This window comes from Papio anubis, unplaced genomic scaffold (assembly GCF_008728515.1).
Source record: "Papio anubis isolate 15944 unplaced genomic scaffold, Panubis1.0 scaffold1008, whole genome shotgun sequence".
NCBI lineage: Eukaryota > Metazoa > Chordata > Mammalia > Primates > Cercopithecidae > Papio > Papio anubis.
Window position 1 is genome coordinate 1 of NW_022159206.1, and position 19,861 is coordinate 19,861.

A 19,861-nucleotide genomic window follows, 5' to 3' on the forward strand; every position below is an offset into this window, starting at 1 on the left:
AGGAAGGAAGGAAGGAAGGAAGGAAGGAAGGAAGGAAGGAGAGGGAGTGCAAAGGAAGGGGTCAGAACTAGCTGAGATAGGGCAGCATGGTCTGAGGCTGCCTGTCCCCTGCCCCTACCTCACCTGTCCAGCGCTGGGGCCGAGCTCTTGGGAAGCAGAGCTGATATAGGCCCTGCCTGCATTCCTGGGGGCCCCAAAGAAGCCCTTCCCAGATCTAGTGGAGCAGCTGCGATGAAATTTGAGCTTTCTGGAGGGCCACCTTGGGAGCAGAGAAACTACTGAGTGTGCTCAGCTTAGTGGGATTCAGGAGCCTAGGAAGCCCAGCCAAGGTTGCCAGATTGAGCAAATGAAAATACAGATACGAAGTACATTTAAATTTCAGATAAACAACACATCTGTACTTATACTACATTTGTAGTGTAAGTATTCTCTCTTGTACACTAACCTTTGGGACATATTTACACTAAAAAAAGGATTCATGGGTTGATCTAACATTGAAATTTAGCTGCATATCCTGTATTCTATCTGACAATCTTATCTCACTATGACCTCAAGATTTTACCTTGAGCAAGTTTCTCCCTTCTTTTGGTGTCAGTCTCCACCATAGACAAGCCTCCCTACAGGGTGGCTGGATTGTGAGGAGCACTCAGAAGTCAGCAAAGCTACAGTAGTGTAGGCACTGGCTTGCCACAGGGCCTCAGGCTAGGGAGGCCAGATTTCTGTCTAGTTATCAGCTGACCCTGGTGGGGCTTCTTGGGCACAGGAGCACAGGGTCCAGGTGCATGTGGAGGCACTGCCCCCTGGTGGCATAAGAATCCACCACCTAAAGCCAAGCAAAGAGGGTGGGAGAATTCCTTCCCAATCCCTGAACCCCCAAGGCCACTCAGAAACCCCAGCATCTCACCCCCTTAGCGTGCCTTCCCCGCTTGGATTGAGTGCCAAAGACAACTTGGAGGTGACAGAGAGTTTAATGTGCCTTTGAATTTGTCTCTTAGCATGTTAGCTAATTATAATTTCATAATTGTAATTTACACGGTAATCTCCTTTTGAAATGGCCTGAAATTCGTACTCCAACCATTCTGAAAAACCCCCTACCCCAAAGTCTGGGTGCTAACCTCAGGGGCCCGAAGGACTAGAGCACCTGCGATACAGAGGGAGATCTTTCAAGTCTTACACGGTGCCTGGGTCCAGGAAGATGGCACATGGCCAATTGCAGACAACAGACTGCAGAGCCCTAACACTCCAGTGGAAGGCCCTGCTCACCCAGAGGTTCGACAGATGCTTCTTCATAGGGGAAGGAAGGGTCCAGAACATACCTGGCTTGTATGTGTGTCTATCTGCTTTCAATGTGCAGTGTTTTACATAAATGAGATCTTACAAATCTGAGATGTGTGCCATTGTGCAACTTATTTTTTCAAGTGAACCAGGTGCCTTGGGGATCTCTCTGTGTCAGAACAAATCTACCTCGTTTCTTTTCAGCCCAGCATAGCATTTCCCTACACAGCTGCCTCCCGTTGCTCCTTTATTGACTTGCTCATGGATATTTTGGGTGTCTAGAGCTTTTTTACTTTTAGAAACAATGTAGCACTGAGCGTTCCTGAACATGTCTCTCTGCACACATATGTAAATGTGTTTGCACAGTGGGTGCCTAGAAGTGGAATTGTGGGGTTCTAGGGTATGTGTGTTGATTATTTTGACCTATATGGACCAATATTGTCAAAGGAGCCTCCGAAGAGGCTGTACAAAGTGAGGCCTCACCTAGGAGAAGAAAGTCTGTGTTTCTTCCCAGTCTGATCAACAGAAATATTATGCACCTATTTAAAAGGCATAATGGGTGAAAAATGATATCTATCTCATTGTTGCTTTAATTTATATTGCCTTAATTATGAATAACCTTGAGCAATTTTTCACATGTTTATTGATCTTCTGTATTTCTTTCCCATGAACTGTCTGCTGGAGGGTTTGGATCTTTATTAAAATAAGAGCTATTTTATTAACAGAAAAGAATAAGACAAAAACTCTCCCTCCTTTCAAGTTAAGTATCTCCAAAGGAAACGTATCATCTTTTTCCCTAAGGGGGATCGTGAGCCCAGAGCCTCCACTGGGGACCAAACAAATCCAGTTAATTGCATCCAAGCTTTTGCTGAAACCTAGAGGGCACCCAGCCACCCACGGAGAAGGTGTCCAACTCAGGCTGCTGCCTACCTACCTGCCCATCTGCCCTTGTGTCTGTCTGTCTTCTCTGCCTGCCCCCAGCCAGCCTGATCACCTGCCTCCAACAGTGCCTTCCAACCATTAGCTTCTTCCAGATGTTCAGTCAGCTGATCACTCTGCTCCAGTTCCCAGCGGCTCAGGGTCGCAGCTCTGTCTGCCCCATGTTCCCACCTCCCTTGCAAGCTGCAGCAGGAGATGTCAGGAACCCAGCCCAAAGTCAGCACATCTGTGAGTGACTCAGAGTCCTGCCACTGGGATATCTTAGGCAAGTTGCTTCACCTGCTTGGAGCCTCAGTTTCCCATCTTCACATGGAAATTTTAGGGAGATTTGTGGGGGCTGCCTGGGTTTCAAGGCAAACTCTAGCTGTTCTTCATCTAGAGCAGCTCAGCTCTTACCACTTTCTTATATTGGGGCTTTATGGAAGAGGTCATTCAAGCCAAATGTCTTGAAGGAAAGTAAAAAAAGCCATTGGGTGTGATGACTTCTTATCTCCCAGTCCTGCTCAGAGCCCAGTCTCAGGCAGCTACAGCCCCACACCCAAGCAAATGGGTGCACCTGGATCTTCCAGGCAGCTGAGAGCTTCCTCTTGGCTTGTTAATGAACCTTATGGACCCATAAACAATTCTCCTTCCTGCTCCTGGAAGCAGCTGGTACTGAGGTCATCCCTGGAGCCCCAAAGCCCTCCCTACACCAGAGAGGAAGGGGAAAGGGGACTAGCAGAGTCTTGCATGTCTCCCACCTCTCCTTAAAGAGGCAGGGATGACAGACAGAAGGACACAGGGTCAAACTGCAGGGACCATAGCTGGCCCAGGGAAGGAAGGCCACCTTGTGAGCAGAGAGAGGGAAATTAAAAGTATCAGGGCCACTTAGGGCAGCCCTTAGGACCCACTTCCATGGGGACAGGGCCACGTTGATTTCCAGCTTTCTGTCTTGAATCAAGATTGACTGTGTGCTAGACACTGGGGATGGAGATGAGGTCCCTGTCCTCACAAAGTTCATGCTCTAGTGAACAGAGAATCAAATGGATAGGAAGGAAGTCCATCTGTCTGTGGGGACAATAGCAGGCAGCTGTTTATGTGGTGGCCATGCCCTTAACCCTGCTGCACTCTGTCTGTCTGGGAGTGTGGTGGGTGCTCACTAGAGCTTGGCAAACCTAAGAATGAGGGGCCCAAGGGAGATCTGTCCCAAGCAACGTCCCCAGCCTCTTCAGCCTCTGACTGCACACCTCCTGGGGCAGCTCGCTACCTCCCAAGTGGGCTCAGATCAGTAGAAACGTCTTCCCTACATGGGTGGAAACTCTGGTACAGTCTCAGGGGTGGGGGAGGAGCCGCTTCAGCAGAAGGAAGTTAAAGACGCAGACATAGAGTCAGTCTTGGCTTTCAAACCAACAGGTAGGACTGCAGTTGCTGAGATGCTAAGTGGTTCCCAAACAGCCCAGTCCTCCAGGCTTAGGGGTCCGGAGACCATCCTGCTGTGCCCTGAGTCCCTTCAGAACAGCACCTCAAGATTCCCCCCGAGAGGGGGAGGCTCCCTCAGCAGCTCAGGTGGAGCTGCAAAGAGCTCAGGGTAATTGTTGTTGGTTGACTGCCCTAGAAACAACTCGGGACCACCCTGCATGCGACAAAGAACAGCACCCAGAAATGGGGGAAATGCGCCTCCTAGTGCAGCCAGCTGCTGTCACTGCCTGCTCCTTCTTCCGCCTTCTCCTTTTCTCTTCACTGGCCCAAGAAATCCTGCCCCCAAAAGCTGCAGAAGTTTCAGAGACACAGAGGAGTTTGTTTCCTGCCTATCTGTCACACTGTGGCCCAGTGTCACCCTGCCCCCCAGCTGAGAGGCTAGGGCACTTTGCTCTTGTGTCCAGAGATCCCTTGGAGCTGGTGGGAAAGAGTCTCTTTCCTGATCCTCAGGAAGGGGGGTTAAGCAAGGTGACCTCACAAAATCCTTGGCCTCAGCTGTGTGGTGACTCCTCAGATCAAAATGCATCTGCTTTTAATTGTTTCTGTGCTGAATGGCTGAATTGTGATGTGTATGTAAAAATCAGGAGAATCAGAGGCCAAAGAAAGAAGTAGAAAATGTGGTACAAAACCTCAGACAATGACCTGCTCAAAACACAATGAGCAGCTGCCCCTCCAAGTTGGAGAAAGATGTTGGAGAGGAGGAAAGAAGGCCCAAGGTGGGAAGCACAGCCCTGAGAAGCTGCATGGGTTTTTTTTTTTTTTTTTTTTTTTTTCAGACAGGAAGCTAATGACAGATGTTCCCATCTATGAAGTGGACACTATTCCCACTATGCCCCCATTTTACAGATGGAAAAGCTGGACAGTGGTGGGAAGAGAGGGCTGAGATATGACCCAATTCACTGATTCAGTGATAAACCAAGGTCATCACATTAACACTCCAGGGTCCTCGCAAACCAAGAGGAAGTCCCAAGGAGAAGGTGGCTCTAGAGAATTTCAGAAAACATCCTCTAGCCCCTATTCTACTCTGACCTGCCCTTCACTCTTAGAAGACAGAGATCAACAGAGACCTTGTCTGCTTTGTTTGCTGGCCCCTCAGCACTTAGCATGCTGCCCAGCATATTGGAAGATTACTAAATAGTGGTTGGATTGGAATGACTTGAATGTTAGAAAACAAAACGATCCCCCCTTAGCATCTTGTCTTATGCCATTAAACTCTCAACTCCTGGAAAATGTTGCCTTCATCATATGCACTGTCTCCACTTGTTGCCTCCCAGGCATCCCACTGCTCATTCTAGTCTGGCTTCTTCAGTCACTATGGAACTGAAACCACCCCTTGCCAAGGTCACCAATGACCCCCTGATGGCTCCATACAATGAATTCACTTTGGCTGTCATCTTTCTTGGCTTCTTGAAAGCATTTCACATCATTGTCTACTGTCTCCTTCTAGAAACACTCTAGTCCTTTGGTTTTCAGGGCTCCATACTCCAGTGCTTTTCCTCCCACCTGTCTGGCCTCCCTTCTGGGCCATTGGGTCCCCACTCAAGACCACTTGTTGTCTTTCTGAGACCTCAAGCAATTCTGATCTCTTCTGCTGCAGCCTAGGCCTCCCTCCTCAACTACACTCAAATGCACTATACACCACATATGCAACACGTCAACTCAAACCTGTAGTCTTTTGCTCCCCTAAACCTTCTCCTCCTCAACTGTGACCCTTCCCAGGGAATGGCCCTACCATCTACTCTACTATCTGAGCCCCTAAACCTGAGAGTCATCTGGGATTACTTGCTACCCCTTCCCAATGCAATCAGTCACCATGCATGGTTCTACCTCCTGAATAGAGAATTCAGTGTTTCTTCCAATGTGATGCAAAGATCCCCTGCAGAAGAATCAACTGAGTGATCTGGCCACAATGCACATGCCTGGCCCAACCCTGGACTCAAGGTGTCAGACTCTGAGGGTGGGATCTGGAGCTCTGCATTCTAAACAATCAGATGGTCTTGTGCCTATCAAAGTTTGAGTAAAAACCTTCTCAACAGTCTATTTCTCTCTGTCTCTTCTGTCATCAGCCTCATCCATCCTATTGCTGTCTCTTGCCTGGGCGATGGCAATAACCTGACCTCCCTGACTTCTCTTATTCTTCAGCTCCCGCAGCCTGTTTTCCACATGGCTGGCAAAGCATGCCTGGCCATGCCCTCTTGCTCCTTAAGACACCCCTTGGTGGCCTCCCCTTATCACTAGGGTAAAGACTACAGCTCTGAATGCTGCCTAAAGGGCCTAACATGGGCTCACCTCCATGTATCTTGCAAATCTCATCTTGCACAGGTCTTTATCCTCATGCTACCCTGTCTTCTGTTTCCTTAAAACCACAATGGACTTGCTAAACTCCAGGCCTCTTCAGGTGCTGCCCCTCTGCCTGTCTGAATTGTCTTGCATGGTCTTTGCTTGGCTGATTCTTACCCATCCTTCACTTTGGTTGGCCATGGCTTCCTCAGGAAGACTTTCTCTGGAAGCCCCCAGCCTCAGCCCTCTGGACTTCCCCTAGCATAAAGTTCATCATGCACCATTGCTACAGCTGTTCTGATGTTTCCCCAACCTGCAGCTATGCCCAGAGCTCCAGGCAGCCAGGGCCTGCATGCCCCAGCTTGTGGAGCATCATGCTCTGCCAGCACCCACCCCTATATGTCCTATCAGCCCAAGGACCCAGCAGTGCCACCACCAATTGGCCCACCCTCTGGGCTCCTGTAATCCCATGCAATCAGCCTGATATTAAATGTTACCCAGTCTCTATTTTTATAGCTCAGAAATCCTAGTGAAACTGAACCCATCAAGCAGTTTGAGCTCTTCAGAGAAAATGCTGAAAGTTAATGTCATTGGATCTGGTGGTCTTGTGATTCCCCAAAACAATATATTTTGTCTATAAAAACAACCTGTGGGGCACAAACGTTTTGTCTCTTCTTCAGGCTTTGGGTTCTCACATCACTTCCCACAGACGAACCCTGGAAGAAGCATTCTGAAGCCCACTTCTCCTTTCCCAACTCACCTGCCCTGTGGAGACTTTTGGCAGCTATCCCAAGTCTGTCCAGCGTGGCAGGGAAGAAACTGCTTTGGGGCCTGGTTGGAGACTGACAAGGTGCCCCTCTGTATTTGCCAGCATCTCAGAGAAGCTGTGATGTTCACCCTTCAAGATTTTCCAGAATGTGCATGATGTGCTTAGGTTGGAGGAAGGAGCAACAAAGAGTCTTCCTGCCATGAGTGGAGCATTATGAGCCAAAATTTGTCCCCCTAAAATTCATATGTTGAAGTTGTAAACCCCCAGGACCTCAACATGTGACTGTAGGAGTAATTAAGGACTAATTAAGTGGAAATGAGGTCAATGGGGTAGGACCTAATCCAATCTGACTGGCATCCTTATAAGGAAGAGGAGATTGGGAGCACTGAAAAGAACAGAGGGAAGATACTGTGAAGCCACAGGGAAAAGATGGCCATCGGCAAGCCAAGTAAACAAGTCTCAAAAGAAATCAACCCTGCCAGCACCTTGATCTCAGACTTCCAGCCTCTAGAACCTTGAGAAATTCTTCTGTGGTTTAAGCTCCCCAGCCTGTAATATTTTGTTTTGGCAGCCCAAGCAAACTAATGCATAGAGCTTGGGCTCCAATTCTAGAACACAATCAGTCAATACGTTTTTAAAAATTGAACACTTACTGTGATCCAGGCACTGTACTGTGTTCTAGGGCAGAAGTCGTGAGAAAAGTTATACATGGTCCCTGCCCAAATGGGGTTACCAACAGGGCAGGGAAAGGAAGGGAGCATTTTGGAGGGATCTATAGTCAACACAAAACCAACGCAAAGTCACCCTTCCCCAAAAGGGACCAGCAGTGCTAGGTGCATGGCCTGGGGTGGGGACATCAGGACAGACCTGGAATCACATGATGGAGCCAGGACTTCCTTTCTGTGAGATCTTCGTCAAATGGCATGCCTTTGCTGGCTTTGCTTCCCTCTGCTGTAAACTAGGGTTAGTTATAAACCCCATATCACAAGTTTCTAGAGAGGATTGTGTCAGTCAGTGCATGTACAAGGCTTGGCATATACTAAGTGCTCAATAAATGCTGGCTATGATCATTTATAATCACAATTCAGGCGTCTTCCCCACTGCCCTTCCATCCTGTCACTCCTTGTAGCCTCAGGCCAGCTACTATGAGGGAGTGGCACTGGTGCAGGATGGGAGGCTGGGGAGAGGGCAAGGAGAGGGACCCCACCTTCCCAAGCCACACCCTTGAGGCACAGGGTCTGCTTTTCACCTGATCCCCTGTCTCTGGGGGTAGAACCGTCTCCCTCCACCATCACCCCATTAAGTCCCTGCCCCTGACTTGCCCTCATCGTCTATAAGCAAGTGCCTTGGCCCCAGAACCTGTGGCTAGATTAGCAAGGGAGGCCCAGTCCACTGGATGGTGCATAAGGGGGACTTTGGAAGCCCAGGGCATCCTTCATGTATTAACTTCCTTGCATGCGCAAACTGGGACCCTAAGTCACTGCCTAGAACATTTGTCTCTGGCAAAAGAGCCTAAAGTTCAAAACCCATGTTCAGAATATGACCCCATCTGTGTGCCTGAAGGGCCTTCCTTTGACTTTCCAGCATCCCCAGAAGGTAAGCATCACTCAAGCCCCATCTCCCCAAGGCCTCTGGCTGCCATTCATGGCATTTGGGCTCCATATTCGGTCTTCTAAGGAGGTCCCAAGTTTCACTGCCATTGTCCCATCACTTCTAGGGTCTTCCCGATTAAAGGACAGATTACTTTCATTACTTGGAGTTGGCACAACTAGCACTTGCGACTTCCTGTGGCTATATCTCTCTGCATACCCACAGCTGGGAATCTCTGAGGGCTAAGACCATGTTTCCTCTGTGCAGAAGCTGGGCATTATTGCCCTCTGAACAATCCCTGACCCTTGCCATCCTTAGAACTCAGGAAGCCCAGCCAGGGCAAAACCTGAGTACTGTACACCTTCTACTCCTCTCCCAGCTTTGAAACCAAGCAGGGCATCCTTCCAGCAAGGGACACCTCTGTTAGTAAGCAGGGATAATCTGACTAGGAAGTTTCTAGCTGCGATTTGTGACAGATCTTACTAACTTCATCCCAGAAGGACAGGTCAGGAGATCATTTTACACACTGGGGACAAACTTTAGGACCCAGGACATATCTGCTTCCTGCTCCTGGACTGGTTTGGGCTACTTGCTTACCTACAGCCTGACCCACAACCACCCATACCCCTTGGAAGTTTGGGAGTCAGTAGGGATCCAAGATGGATGAGGACAGGATTCAAGTGGATGCCATTTGCTCTTTATTATTATTGTTTTCTTGTAAAGAAGAAGACAAAATGTAACAGCCAAACTCAACAATTATGAAAAGAAAGAGAGAGAGAGAGAAATCAGAAGCAAGTTTGTCTGTTGTTCCCAGGCTCCAGTGAAATGCTGACATATTACCGAATGCACAGATTTCCCAGCTGACAAGGGTTAACACATGAATACAAGCACAGTTTAAAGTGGTACCAAAATTAATCAATTTCACAGTAATTATTTCTATAAGCTCAGTTGCACATATCAGGGTTTCCACTGTCACAAATTCACAATGTCAGAATGAAATAGCAGATGTGTTCAGGCCTGGGAAAGTGGCATCTGTGAGGGGAGATGGATTGAGAGGCAAAAGCAGCTGGGGGATTTGTCCCAATCTTGAAGATCTGAAGGCTGGGGGTGGGTAAAGGGCAGGCACTGTTCAGCAGTCAGATGTCAGTACAGTGAAACAACTGTTGAGGCATTGAGCTTGAGAGGGTGTGCTATTTGGGTATGTTTGTCAGAGAAATTCTTGCTAGAGAGAGACTCGCTGCCCACAGTCTGAAAGGAAAAGCTCCCACGTTTGAATATTTGGAGGCGAATGATGGAGCGGCCAGTCTGACAGTGAAGCATCTGCTTTACAGAATATTTAGAAAGATACATCATGTGTATTAGTTTAAATTGCAGTCCAGTTCACAAACTATGTTATTCACAGGATAAATAAAGGAGTAGAGTGAAAGGCTGCAATATCCAACATCCTTGCGATGGAGAGAGAACAAGAGATCACCCTGTACATACAAGAAGTGCTGAACCGCAAAGCTGAAGGCACAGTGAAGGGATCCTTAATGTCTTGAGCCTTTTCTTTGAAAAGGGTACTCATTTTAAACTGGATTTCACAAAAGACCCTGAACATTGGCTAAAGGGAAGAATATTTCAAATATTTTTATGTAGCCAGAATCACAGCTACTGTGAATTGTCTTGAGTTGTGATTTTCTCGAAGTTCTGAAGTAGTGGGCTTCAAATTAATGGACTTTTACTATAGTTGCAAGCAGTCTGATTACTGTACTTTTAAATTAGCTAATTGTAGTGATTAGTATCAGTAGAGTTCCATGGCAGGGGGGTGGGGGGCTGTGCTTGTTTCTGAATCGGTGAAGTCCTGAAATGGAGCTTCATTACTTGTCAAGCTGAAAAGCCACCTAGACCAGCAGCTCTACTGCCAAGACATCCATCTCAGCCTCAACTGTGAGTGTCCACACATGAGACAGCACACATGCATACTCCTAGAAAGACAGAGCCTCCGTGAGTGAGACTCTCTCCATGATCTCTCTCTCTCGGACAAAATAACAATCTAGAGGCAGTGTTTAACTTTTTTTTTCTTCCTTCTCATGGGATGTCATTTGGTTGTCAAAACATCAGCTCCGGCTGGGGGTTGTGATGCTCCACCCACCGGGAGAGGGGAACCATTTGGCTCTGACTACTTGACAAAAAGACACTTTCCTGTCCTGAATTCCTCATATTCGGGCTACCAAAAAGGCGATGTCCGACAGATCAGGCAGACTCCTGTTTCTGGAAGCACCCTAAGGAATTCACATTCATGGCAGTGGGATTGGAAGTTGAAAGAGAGACCTCCTGGGGCTGACTGCTCAGCACTGCATCTCCCTCAGCCAGCGCTCAACGCAGCTGTGCGGGTGGTGTGCACACGCCAGGCACCTGTGCACCCCACTCTTGCACTTGTGCTTTCATTTTGAAAACCAGAGGCAATGGGGAGTGGGGGGAGGGACAGGATCTCGATTTTTCTTTTAAAAAATCTTAAAAAGTTTTTGGTTGAAAACAAGTGACAGTCACATTTCAAGAAAATTTTAAAGACTTCTTTTTGAAAAATGAAAAACATCTAAGTAACTAGCCCCGCCATACCCAAAGTCAATAGTCACACATCTTTCCACAAAAAGAAAAAAAAAAAAAAAACATGCCCAGGAGTGCTCAGATTTCTTTCAGCTGCTGACGCCCGCAGAACAGGAGCCTGGGCCAGGGGCATCATGCCAAAAGGGCGTGTGAGCGGGGGTTGCACAGGGTGGAGGCCTGCAGAATGGAGCTGCTTTGTCTTCTTCCAAAGCCTTTTTCAAGGAGGCAAAGGATGACAACTTTGGGGGTTGGGCGTCCAATAGTTAATGTCACTTTTCCTTGCTCAGGGTCCTGTCATCAGGCTACTCAGCCCTGGGAGGGGAGGTGACATTCCTCTTTTCAGACCGGATCCCTCCTGGTACAAATATAGCTGCACACCGGCTATTGTTTCAGATAAGCAATGAGAAAAGGCAACGTGCACACTTAGATACACACACACACACACACACACAGACACACACACACACACAGAATTCCAAAAACAACAAAAATGTAGCCACAAAAGAGTTAGCATTGTATCAAATCCACCTCCATACAAAGACAGAGTTTGAAAAGATATGTACAGGGCATTCGTAAAAGCCAAGTGTGCACCGCAAGGAGTGATGCCGCTGTGTGCTGTACAGTCTTTTTTCTACAATGTGCTGCAAAAACCATCCCAGAGACCATGATGCAACCCCACCTGGCAGAACATCATGAAGCATCTGAACCGAACACCACAGGCCTTAAGCAACCACCTGTGACTCTTCCCATGGCCTGTCCTCAGTCCCTGAAGGACACATGCTGCTCTCCATGGGCCAGGCCTTGGGCTTCTTCCTGCTCTCTCCCATTACCACCCAGCTGCAACTCAGATGCCAAAGGCAGCGGGCATTTCTTGGCAAGCTCCCTTTGGCTCTGATCAGCGGAGCTCATGCCTGGCTCTGTGCTGAGTAGACTTAGGATAAGTTTCTTCTCACCTGCTCCCAGGTCACACTCTGGCACCTACTTGAAGAAATATTGGGAGAGCCAGGGCTAGCCCCGAGCTTCAGGTTTCCCCAGGTCCCCCAACATGGAAAAAGCAGGGGCCTTCTAAGCCAAAAATCGCTTTGTGACGAAGGGCAAGAGTGCAATGTTGAAGGCCCAGGGGAAGGAAAGACAAAGGAATGAAAGGTAGAATGTCACCTGCTTAGCATCTCTGGCATCAGGGAGCTCTGGGGAGGACGAGAGGATGGAAAGGGTCAACTGACGGGAGATTGACTCCCCAAGTGGAGACTCAACATCAGAGGCATATGAGGGCCTCAGCTAAGACTGCTTCCTTACAACCTGCACCTTTCTAGAAGACTCTTCCTAAGGCAAACCTCACTGGCTTCCTGGCACTTCAAGCACTTCACAGGCATTTGCTCAGTCAGCCTCCAACAGGCCTATGAGGTAGGGGGAAGGATGGAAAACCCCAGCCACAGGGTCGAGTGGTCCAAGCTGGTGGCCTCACTGGGATAGGGACACAAGCCTTCTCACTGGAAGCACGTCCCAGGGCAAGTCCTCAGGGCTATAGCAGCCTCCAGAAGTCCTCTGTGGCCTGAAGGCAGGGCTGCATTCAAGGAATGAGTCCCAATGTCTGCCTTAGAGAGATATTTTGATAGAAAGAAGCTTGTCAACTGAGTGAGTTTTAAACTGCTGTGGTTGCCAATAGACCCAGGCCATGCATTCTTGCACCACACAAAAATTTGCTACAGTTTTTAAAGCACCACAGAGGAGAAATGGTTTGGTGTCGAGGTCAAGAGGATGGAGACGGAAGTAGGGGGAGGCGGTATCAACAGTGTCTAGCATGGTCACTGACAGTTAAAGGGCAGGTGCCTTCTGCCCTACTGCTGTCCATAGCCTCACTGAAAACAGACTGGCACCTGGCAACAGCAGAGCAAACCCCAAATGGGCCTTCGACTCCAGGCCACGGGCTTCTCCACAAGTGTTTTAAAAGGGACACTTTAGGATCTTCTCCCGAGATGGGCACCATCATTAAGGAGAAATTCTCAATCTGAAGTTCAATTTCAATGCACCATTCACAAAAAGTAGGCTCATGCCAGTGGGTAGTGGTTTGAACACAGCTGGTCCACATGTCTGGAGAGACAAGCACACTAGAAACTGAATGGCAGAGTCCACGTGGGCCCCTTGGTCAATGTGGATGAGGAAACTCTGCCACCCAGCCCTCTGGCCCTCATGCTTCACACACCCTGTCCTCCTTCCAGGAATGTGGGGACAGGTTTTGGGGCAGGTGGGCATCACAGATCCATGTGATCAATTTCCCTTGGCCTCCTATGAACGGCCCGGGTGGTAGAGTTTTGTTCTATTGTGTTCATTATTTATTTGTCATGATTTTTTTCACTTTGTTTTTGCTCAATCCTTGTCCCTGTCCTCCAAATATAAGCAAGGACAGAAAGCACAGAACTGTGGAGGGAAAGGGGTGCTGAAAGGCTGGCTTCCCTCCCTTACCCCTGTGGTCCAGGGCTCCAGACACAGACAGGCCTCCAGCCAGCCCCACAGCCCCCGGGCCGGGCCTTTGGACATTCTGGTTACAATCAACTCAATGGGGTGATTCCTTTGGCATAAGAGAAGCCAGTTCCTGATGGAAAGACAGGATGTTGGAGGCTTGGGGGTCATCCCAAAGAGTTGGGCACTTTGGCCTTTGGCTCTTCTGGGAGCTTTGACTCATGCGTGGTCCCTACCCCCACCCTCCCCACTTGTCTGTGACAGCTGACTTCCTAAAACTCCGCAGTTAGGGAATTATTTGGCAACAAGGAGGCTAAGGCTGTTTTGTGGTGGCACAGTCTTTAAAAAGTTCAAAAGAAAATATGAGACCTCAGAAAGAGGCGTTCATCCGGGACAGGGCATAAACGTCCCACTATTTGTCAGCGCCAGGGTTGGCGGCCACTATCTCCTCGTACTTTGGGGGTGGGTCGCTGTAAGACATGCTGGCCTCCTCACTGCTGCTCTCTTGGGGCGCAGTCACCTCCTCGTAGGAGGGGGGAGGGGTGGTGCTGGACAGTCTGGAGAGAGAGAGCTCAGGGAGGTAGAGAGTGCTCTCGAGTCGGACTGTGGTCCTGCCCCCCCGACTGGGCCCCACCACCACCTGGGGGCTGCTCACTGCCTCTCGGTGCCCAGAAGGCTCCCCTTGACTATGCATGGTACCCCGGTACACCATGACTCGGGGGAGGGTGTGCCCGGCGCGACTGGCTAGGTACCGGTTCTGAGCATAGGAGGGGTGGTGACGGGTCGCTTTCTGCAGCTGGCACCTCCAGATGATGAACAAGGCGATGACAATCAGCAATGCCACCCCCAGAAGGGGTACCACCACGTACATGGCATCTGAGCTCTGTGAGGGGTCTCGGACTGAGTATACTGCATTTGGGTATCCCTTCCAGAACTCCATCTGCAAAAGAAAAAAGGGTACTTACGAGAAGCCCAAGCTCCAGGTGGGCTCAGAGACCTTCAGTAAGTCTGCTGCTTCCTACCCTTCCCCATCTGACTTGTCTCAGAGAGTTACTAGAGAGGCAGCAGAATGTACCAAGGGCAAAGGACAATGCTCCCAAGTGAGGAGGACCCCAAAAGAGTCAGACAATGGGACTGTATGGACTTTATCTGCTCCTTGATGGCCCTAGTGGCTATGCCTTACGCTGGGTGGCTTTCCTTGCTTCTGACTCATCTGCATTACCAGGGCCTGTTCTTGTTATTCCTGAGGCTACTTCTACTCCCAGAACCAGCCCCAGGGTGGTACATGCCGTTTTCTCTTTGTTCTCAAACACTTCCTTGACCTCCTCGTAGCTGCAGATCTCCTCCATGCACTCTCGCTCGATGGTGCCCTGGCGCAGCTCCTCCAGGAACTCATTGGCACGAGGGAATCGTTTCAGGACCGAATGGGCATCCTTGGCCTCCAGAAAAACTGAAGAGAGAGCCCTACTGAGGCCTGGAATGGGGAGATGCCCAGGGGCTCCTTCAAACCAGGCCCAGCCCAGCAACTGAAGCATAATTACGCAGGGAAACAAGGCCGAGTGAGCAGGCAAGACACTAGGCTTCTGATCAAAGGACATGGCCAGCCCTTTGTAAAAGGGATGGAAAGGCTGACATTCTATGGTGCCATGATACACCTGTCTAGAATACCATGGCCCCAACAAGGCTCAGGCCCCTGGTTACATGGAAGAAAATGGGAGCCAACTGCAAGGAAAGTGCACGTTGCACAGGAACAATAAAGAATAAGGACTGTGAGTAGGCAATCTTCAGTGACTAAATCTCCAGTATCTTTTGCATCACCTTGAAAAGTGAAAGTTGGAGCCCTTGCAATGAGAATGTATTCCTCTTTAAGGCTGATACTGGTAGAACTAATACCAGATAATCCTAGAAGACTCTACCAGGGTGGCATTCCTCCACCTGAACATCCACCTGTGCCACCAGGTTGTCTGGCATCAATAGTCTTGTTCAAGAAAGCCTAATGCAAAGCCAGCCTGGGCTAGATCAGACAAGTGGGCATACACGAGCCTAAGAGCACCTCTGGGGATGGGAAGTAGCAGAGCTCAGATGGAGAGTCTAAGCCTTTACAGACAGGGCACAGACTCCCCCTACAATACTGTCTTTGGATGGTGCGCATATCTACTTATTCCAGAGAGAGACCCAGCTACAACCAGGCTGACCAGAATAGCTTGAGCTCTGCACCCACATAAGCCTAAGTTGAGACTGTGAAGGATGAAAGAAGAGGTGACGTTTGCTCCTGTTGTTCACCTAGAGGTGGGACTTCCTGGTTCCCATGTAAAGCAACTCCCCCTGGATGCCCAAGCTGGCATGTCTTTGCCAGTGGGCAAGCACCCTTCCCCAGGTCCTATGGCCTGTCACGTTAGTGTCACTCAGGCAAGTCTGGGTAGGTACACATCTACAAGTAACATATGCTCCAGAAGGGAGCCAAAGTGTTGAGAGGGCAAAACTGCTACTCAGCTATTTGGAAAATGGCTACAGGGCCACTTGGGGGGTGGGCGGCAGGGAAGCTGGGAAGGACTTGAAACCTGACTCATGAACCCCTAAGCATGACCCTCCACGGCTCTGCCCAGGTCTGGAAAAACTCACCTGCCATGATGCTCCCTCAGCTCCAGGGTCTCACTTCTCTGGAGTAAGAGAAAAGCAAAGTTGCAGTGAAACCACATCTAGAAATTTACTGGGAACCCTCTTGGCTCTAGGATGTGCCCCCTTCCCACTGGCCTGGTCAAAAGGTTGAAGCAGCACCTTGTGGGGTGCATCATCCTCCATGCAGCCACCCATAGCTTCTGCTGCTTCTGATTCTGCCCCAAGCTCTTCTCCAGAGACCTCCCCAGGCCCAGCAGGGCCCAAAGCAAACCTTTAAGCGTTTTCCCCCAAGAACATGTTCTGAGCATCTATAAGAACCAGGGGTTGACCTTTTTCTTTAAGAAAGGAAAGCTCCTACAGACTGAGGCTCCTCCTTCCTTGCTCCCCTCAATGAATCTTTGCAACTTCCAGTTGGAAAGGACCTCAGAGATAGATGAGGAAATAAAGCCCAGAGAGACGTGCTCAGACAAGGTTAAGCAAATCAACAGTGACAGTGGCAGGACCAGAATTCACAACTAATTTTGATCACAATGGTGAGTCACAGATACCTCCAATGACAAGCACGTTCCCTGAAAACAAAGCTTAACACATCATCAACCATCTCAAAAGTCACTGCCCTGCTGGGACTAGCCTACAGCAATCTTCAATTGACACATCTTCTACAGGGTCTCATCCTCCATGCACAGCAATGCTGCATTCTTCATATTCCCAGGCATATCCAGAAGACCCAAGCCCAGGTGACCCACTGTGTTCATCTTCACCAGACAAAGAGGCAAGATACCTGGAATGTTCTGGAACCAGGCCTCTCTTCTCTCTTTGCATTAAATCCTATAGCAGTAGAGTATCAAGACATGAATTTAGATGACCAACACTGAGATGCCAACTAGAAGAGTTGCCCCTAATGTGAGCTATTGTCCGAAAGCCTTTCTCCTGCTAAGGAGCTATCCAGCCAGTACTTAAACTGTGGTCACAGCACACTGCTCCCTCTGTCCCTCCCCACAACACACACGCCCACTCATACACACATTCTGGAGCCCTTGCTGAGCTGTCCACATCTGGGAGCAATCACCCCACTGCTCCCCTCCCCAAGCAGAAGCTCTGGTTTTATGACTAACTGGTTGCAAGACACGTGAACTGCGGAATCCATTGAGCCCTCCTTTTTGCCTAGGCTGCCAGGAAGTACAGCGTCACTATTGCCAGTCAAGTACAGGCACACTGGAAGCCCAGTTGTTAAGCACATATGCTTCTCTCCTGTGATGTGGTATACAGCTTTCTATTTATGTTTTCAGTGTCTTATTGTGCATGTATAATATGTCACCTAATCCTTTTGGCAAACAGTTGGGATATAAATCAATAATTTAGGCTATCGCAGTGGCTCATGCCTGTAATCCCAACACTTTGGGAGGCTGAGGTGGGCAGATCACCTGAGGTCAGGAGTTTGAGACCAGCCTGACCAGAAAATGGTGAAACCCCATCTCTACTAAAAATACAAAAATTAATTGGGCACGGTGCCGTGCACGCCTGTAGTCCCAGCTACTCAGGAGGCTGAGACAGGAGAATCACTGGAACCAGGGAGGTGGAGATTGCAGTAAGCCGAGATTGTGCCACTGCACTCCAATTTGGGCAAGAAAGAAAAGAAAGCAAGAAAGCAAGAAAGAAAGAAGAAAGAAAAGAAAGAGAGAGGAAGGAAGCAAGGAAGGAAGGAAGGAAAGGGAAGGGAAGGGAGAAAGGAAGAAAGAAAGAAAGGAAGAAAGAAAGAAAGAAAGAAAGAAAGAAAGAAAGAAAGAAAGAAAGATGGGAGGGAGGGAGGGAAGGAAGGAAGGAAGGAAAATTAAAGGTAAAACAGCAAATCTGACACCTATTTGTGGAAAAGCTACATCAAGGGGCTTTCTCTTTTGAAACCTGTAACAATCCCATTCAAAACTATCAACATGTGAATTTGCCAACAGATGGGACTGCCTTGTGAGACAGTTGGCCCTCAATGTTTGTCAGAACCAAGATGGAATATGATCTCAAAATTATGCTTGCATTATGGATAGCTGAGCTTTATGTGGTGAGGGTGTGGATGTAGTATGCCTCATGGCAAGGATTTTTTGATTGAAGAAAAATGGAGCTGTTGTATCTGGGTTTGAAAAGAATGCATATAGTCTTAACTAATAAGGGAAGAGAGAAAAATATGTTGCATTGCTTATCAAAGGAAACTGCAGTGGTTTTTTTTAAAATGTGGAAAAATTTACATAATAGATTATATATATCCATCTTTTGTCCCCCACACACCTAGCCTTGGTCAAAGATGGCTATATGTCACACCTATCATAGACCCAAATACATGTTATCCTGACGCATCTGCTAAAGTCATCAGTTCATTTTTAAGCTTCAGTCGAGCCGGGAACCCCCCAAAACAGTTCCCACGGCATGGTCCACTCCATTAGCAATTCTGTAACCACCTTCACTGCTGCTGCCGCCTGCCATGAGGCCTCTTCCCCCTCCCTCCCCCAAATGTAGCGCCTGCTTCTTCCCCTATAAATACACCATCAATAGACAGTTACTATGGCAACAATAAGGAAGCAAGCGTGAGGGCTCCACGACAGAGAATGATGCTGCAGCCATACATGTATATGTCCCTCCTGCCCCTGGTGGATACTGTAAAGCTGACTGTAGGCGGAAGGAATTTTTAACCCACTCCCCACAGGAACACAGCTGAATCCTGACAGCCTGGAAAGGAAGGAAGGCAGGGAACTGGCCACCACAAAGACCTTGCTTAACTCCACCCCAGACTGAAGCTTCTGAATCTCAGCCCTCTGGGACACAACTCCCAAAGTCCTTCACATGAAGCCTGGTGACCACCAGAGCACCTGGTGTCCCAAGACATGGCCTCCAAACCACTTCTCCATACCCTAGACCTTATTTCCATCCCTCAGAACTGATCGCCAGGAAACGGCTCCGTGATCTCCAAATCGCATGACTCATCGACCCACCCAGTGACACGACAACTCCCAAATTATGCTCAAACTCAAACTCTGGGGCCCCCTTGTCCCTTTCCACTCAGACCAGCTCTGAAAGTGCCTGTCCTTGCCCACCTTCGCTGGACACCAGCGCCCTGACCCAGCAACAATCTTCTCCCGGGGCTGCTCAAGACCCCCCCATCACCTTGGCCCGGCCAGGCCTCTAGCTCTTCCCTCTCCAACAATGCCCTGCGCCCAGCTCGTTGGCCCTGGACATTGAACCGTGCCCTCGGGACTGGGACACCCAACCCAAATGGCCTCACCGTTCTCCGGGCCCAGAAGGCGGCCGCCCTGTTTGCGCACGCAGCCCGCCACCTCGCTGCTGCGCCTCTTCCAGCAGGGGCCCTGTCCCCGCCCACCTGCTCCCCGTCTGCCAAGCCCCCCGGTCCGGCCCAGTCGTCTCCTGCCTCCCTCCCTGCTGCCCTCCCACCGCCCCAGGTACCCTGTCGCCCGCCCCTCCAGGGCCGAAGTGCGCCTGGAAACCCGCCCCTCGCAGCCGGGCGCCCAGGCCCTGCCCATTACCTCGGCACCCCCCTGCCTGCCCCTGCTCTCCTCTGGGAGCTCCGCAGCTGCCCGACCCCCACACCCCGCCGCGCCAGGGCTGGCCTCGCGCCCCGCGCCTCGCGCGCCACGACCGCAGTGCCCCGATCGCCAGGCCGCGATCGTCGCGCTGCCCTGCGCACCGGGCCGCCGGGTCTCCTGGCCGAGTGGAGGAAGGAGGGGTGGGGGCGACGGAGTGGGCCGAGGGGGTTGGGAGAGCGGGCGGGCAAGCTGGGCCGGAGGGGCGGCGGCGCGCACCGAGCACAGCGCGCCCGCGCCCCACTCTGCCGGCGCCGCCCCTGCCCCCGCCCGTGCCGCCGGGGGGCGGGGCCTGACT

General features: G+C 49.9%; 1 protein-coding gene across 2 annotated transcripts; it reads right to left on the minus strand.

Moving 5' to 3' along the window:
• Window positions 1-13,215: 13,215 nt before the first annotated feature.
• On the minus strand, window positions 13,216-19,569 carry PRRG3 (proline rich and Gla domain 3). Of its 2 annotated transcripts, none has more exons than XM_009198457.3 (4): window positions 19,507-19,569; window positions 15,983-16,020; window positions 14,650-14,810; window positions 13,216-14,300 (listed from the first exon to the last, which is right to left on the minus strand). In XM_009198457.3, exons 2-4 carry the CDS (start codon window positions 15,987-15,989, stop codon window positions 13,773-13,775), a joined length of 696 nt encoding a protein of 231 aa, XP_009196721.1. In that variant the 5' UTR covers window positions 15,990-16,020; window positions 19,507-19,569; the 3' UTR covers window positions 13,216-13,772. The 2 variants fall into 2 exon arrangements, with proteins under 2 accessions (XP_009196721.1, XP_009196720.1); XM_009198456.3 differs by lacking the exon at window positions 19,507-19,569 and adding an exon at window positions 19,248-19,317.
• Window positions 19,570-19,861: the final 292 nt, after the last annotated feature.